A 3,559-nucleotide genomic window follows, 5' to 3' on the forward strand; every position below is an offset into this window, starting at 1 on the left:
AATTGTTTCAGCTCTAAATTTAATGACAGAAGGAAAAAAAGGTCTCTAAACCAACCTGGTCAAAGTACATATATATTGTCTTTCGTGTAAAATTACATATCTACTGTCATTAAGCACATTTTTAGAAGAAAGAGTTAAATTACACCAGCCATACCAAGACCTGAACAGTGTCAGAGCAGCAGTATCAGAAAACTACTTGCATAAAATCTGCTTGACAGCAAGAAGTACGCTAAAAGATCTAAAAGGGTGGCACATCATACCCCATCTAAAGAAATTCAAGGACGGATGAGAAACAAAGAGGCAAACATTAATCTGGAAAGGGTTTCCTTGGGTTTCTTTTTGGTTGTTTCCTTCTAAAGCAGCTGAATTAAAGCAGTTAAGCCACTTAGTTTGGATGCATTTCCTCCACAATGATCTAAAAACCTAATTGCAGATTATCAAAGGGTTGATGATTTTTTTCCTCCATTTATTAATTAAATTACTTATGAAAAAATGCTTTTTGTATTTACCCAGGTTATTTTTTCTAATATCAAGATGTGTTTCAATAAAATAAGATTAAAAGGAGAAAAGTATTCAATAAAAATTAAAGTTTAAAAGAAAATAAAAGAATAATCCATATAAAGGGAAATTGCTTTTTAAAGCTGTTTTTTTTTTCATGTGGTATTGGGTATAAAACATTTCACAAAGCATTTAGTGGCAGTTTGCTAATATAAAAAGTTGTCTCAACTGAAAGGTCTTTTTAATTACCTACTGATTCCCAGATCGTCATCCTGAACAACAGATCAAAGCTTATCCTGTATGCATTTATGCTCTTTAGACACAGAGCGTTGAAGTGCCTCATCAAAGGATTGGATGGGCATTGGATGGACCACTGAATCTGCACAATAATGTAGGTACAGGGTTGTATGACAAAGCTCCCATGTGTCCAAGTGTGTCTCAGTCTCTTTTATGTCTCTTTGAGTGAGGCGTGCAGCAATATCACGGTCAACTCTGACATCATTAATGAGCACACAGGACCATCCCTGTATTATGTTCTTATTGAAGTGGCGGTGTGGATTTCAACAAAGCCATAACAAACTCTAAAGTGATTCTCTATACAGAGAGGTAACAATAGTCCCATAAGAGAGCAAACACTGAAACAATCAAGAGGTTTTCCAGTTTCATTAATTACATATTTCCTTTCTGCTTCATTTTGAGGTACTTTTTTCTTAATTATTCAGTTATTCTGTGTATCTTTTAAAAAAGAACAAAACAAAAAAAAAAACAAAAAAAAAACACATTTAGAGCATAAAAGTAATGAAGATTTTGGTAGTGATGCAGAATCAGCAGCCTCACCTGCATGTCCCGGCGGTTAATGAAGCCTTTGTTCTCAATGTCGCACATCTGGAAAAACTCGTGAGTTTTCCCCAGGATAGTGTTCTTTTCAACATCCGAATTCCCGCTCCTTGTCAGCTCTTGTGCACACATGTTGTCGGTGCTTTCTTTCGCTATGCATGTTGTCTGGGCCATGCTGCAGCCTGTGGTATTGATGTCGGGACATGGGGAGGTGAAAGCTGCCATGGTATCAGTGTCTTGTTGTAGAAGTGTGTTTCTACGTCCTTCACATGAGCCAGTTGTAGACAGAGTGCTAGAGCAAAGGGAGCCCAGAGAAGTGGAGCTTCAGACTGCTGGGGAACCGAGGCTTTCAGCAATGTCACCGATTGTCATCTCTTAGCAACCACCTCTGTAATTAGTAGATGAAACCTATGAAAAGATACAGGAGGAGGGTCTTAGTTACAACCTCTGGTCCAGTAAAGAGAATTAGCAGGAAGATATATTTTTTTAATCACTCTTTACTGAATCAGAAAAGACAAATAGTGATTTTTAAAAGTACTAATGTCCATTAAAGTTTTAATTTTTCAAACCAGGTTATTTCATGTTATAACCACAAACAAATGATGGATTGAACAGAGTTTTCTATAAAAACTCCAACATATTGTAGTGTATCAAAGTGGAGGGGAAATAATGTTTGCATGATTCATCTGAAAAGTGTGGTGAGCATTTGGTTTCAGAGACTAACATCATCTGACAAGTAAACCCCAAAACCTTTACTTTATCGACTGACTGATGTTACTCAATTTTTTTTTTTTTTATAGGCAGCCTGGATGCACTGGTTTGGAAGATTTCCTCCCACTATGTTATCCTTAGTATGCTTGGTTAATTCATTAGAATCAGAAAGGTGTGTGATGACCCATAAAAAGGTACATATAGTAAACAAGCAAAAGACCAAAAAGGCAGTCATGCATTTAGGGTGATGGATAGAGAAAATTGGTTACGTGGCATTTCACTACAGGTAATGCAAATAAATACCCTCAAATTTAAGAAGTATTTAAATTCAAAGTCTAGTATTTTCAAATATTTTAAATTCGAATTGCACGGTGAGATCAATTTTCCAAAAAAAAAAGAAAATACTGTAAATACAAGATTAAGTAAAGTTTTTTTTTTATTTTTTTTATAGCAAGTCATGTTCTGGTTGAAGCAAAATATTTTGCAAGCATGATGAGCCTCATGAGGAAAAAAAACAAGTCAGAGTGAGCAAGACAAGAGGATATAAGAAAAGGAACTATCTAAAAACAAAAAAGTTCTTTCGAAAGAGTTATGTAGGATCCCTACATTCGCTGTAAACGTGGATTCTTCAACAGAATGGAAGAACAAAAGCATCAAATTTCAAATGTTGTGTTTGAAACCCAAGGCTTTTCAAAATGTTAGAGGAACGTTTTAGAAAAACTGGAGGTTTAACTGAAATTAGTAAAAATTTTCAAACAATTTAGGATGAATATAAATTGTCAGTTTACATATTTTACTCAAACATTAATTTCAAGTCAATTGAAAAAAAAGTTTTCAAAAAATGTTCTACATATAGCTTTCCAAAAAGTTAAACAAATTAGTCCTTCTTAAACTTTGCTTACACTTACTATAATTTATAGTTGAAGAAAACGCAGTTTGCTGACCTTATGATCCAAATAATCAGAGGTGTCAAGTAACGGAGTACAAACACTTCGTTACTGCACTTAAGTACACTTTTTAGGTATGAAATGAAATGAAATGAAATTAGATTTATTTTGAACATGATACAAATATAAAAAAAATAAAATAGTGCACAGTAACAAGAAGTGCATAAAAAGAAGAGAAAAATACAGATATTTGTTTCCATTAACATATCATGCTAAAAAATGGTATCTATACTTTGCTCCATTACTTATTTTTCTTCCTACTTCTGACTTCTACTCATTACATTTTCACACAAGTCTAGTCTAGTTAGTCTTGGCTTTGATTTTATGTTTATAAATATTTATTTCACGTCATGTGTGACATCCAATGCAGATCATTGGTACCATCCACATCTAGTGAAAACTAGTGTCATTGGATGAGTCATATAACACACTCAATGGTTAGCTAAAGGAAATCATCCGAAGCAAATTTTCTATACCATGGTAAATGGCATGTACTTATAGAGCGCCTTTATTCAAGTTAGGAGACTTGACCAAAGCGCTTTACACTACATTCATTCACCCATTCA

General features: G+C 34.2%; 1 protein-coding gene across 5 annotated transcripts in view; it reads right to left on the bottom strand.

Annotated features, from left to right (window-relative positions):
- Window positions 1-3,559, bottom strand: part of LOC107084725 (ras and EF-hand domain-containing protein homolog) — a 17,548-nt gene that overhangs the window by 12,447 nt on the left and 1,542 nt on the right. For all 5 annotated transcript variants that reach the window (XM_015374696.1, XM_015374692.1, XM_015374694.1 and 2 more), the window contains one exon: window positions 1,336-1,743. In XM_015374696.1, the coding sequence (XP_015230182.1) occupies window positions 1,336-1,560 (225 nt within the window). In that variant the 5' untranslated portion in view covers window positions 1,561-1,743. The remainder of the gene's footprint in view (window positions 1-1,335; window positions 1,744-3,559) is intronic.

Source organism: Cyprinodon variegatus, unplaced genomic scaffold, assembly GCF_000732505.1.
Source record: "Cyprinodon variegatus isolate N-32 unplaced genomic scaffold, C_variegatus-1.0 Scaffold108, whole genome shotgun sequence".
Classification (NCBI taxonomy): Eukaryota; Metazoa; Chordata; class Actinopteri; order Cyprinodontiformes; family Cyprinodontidae; genus Cyprinodon; species Cyprinodon variegatus.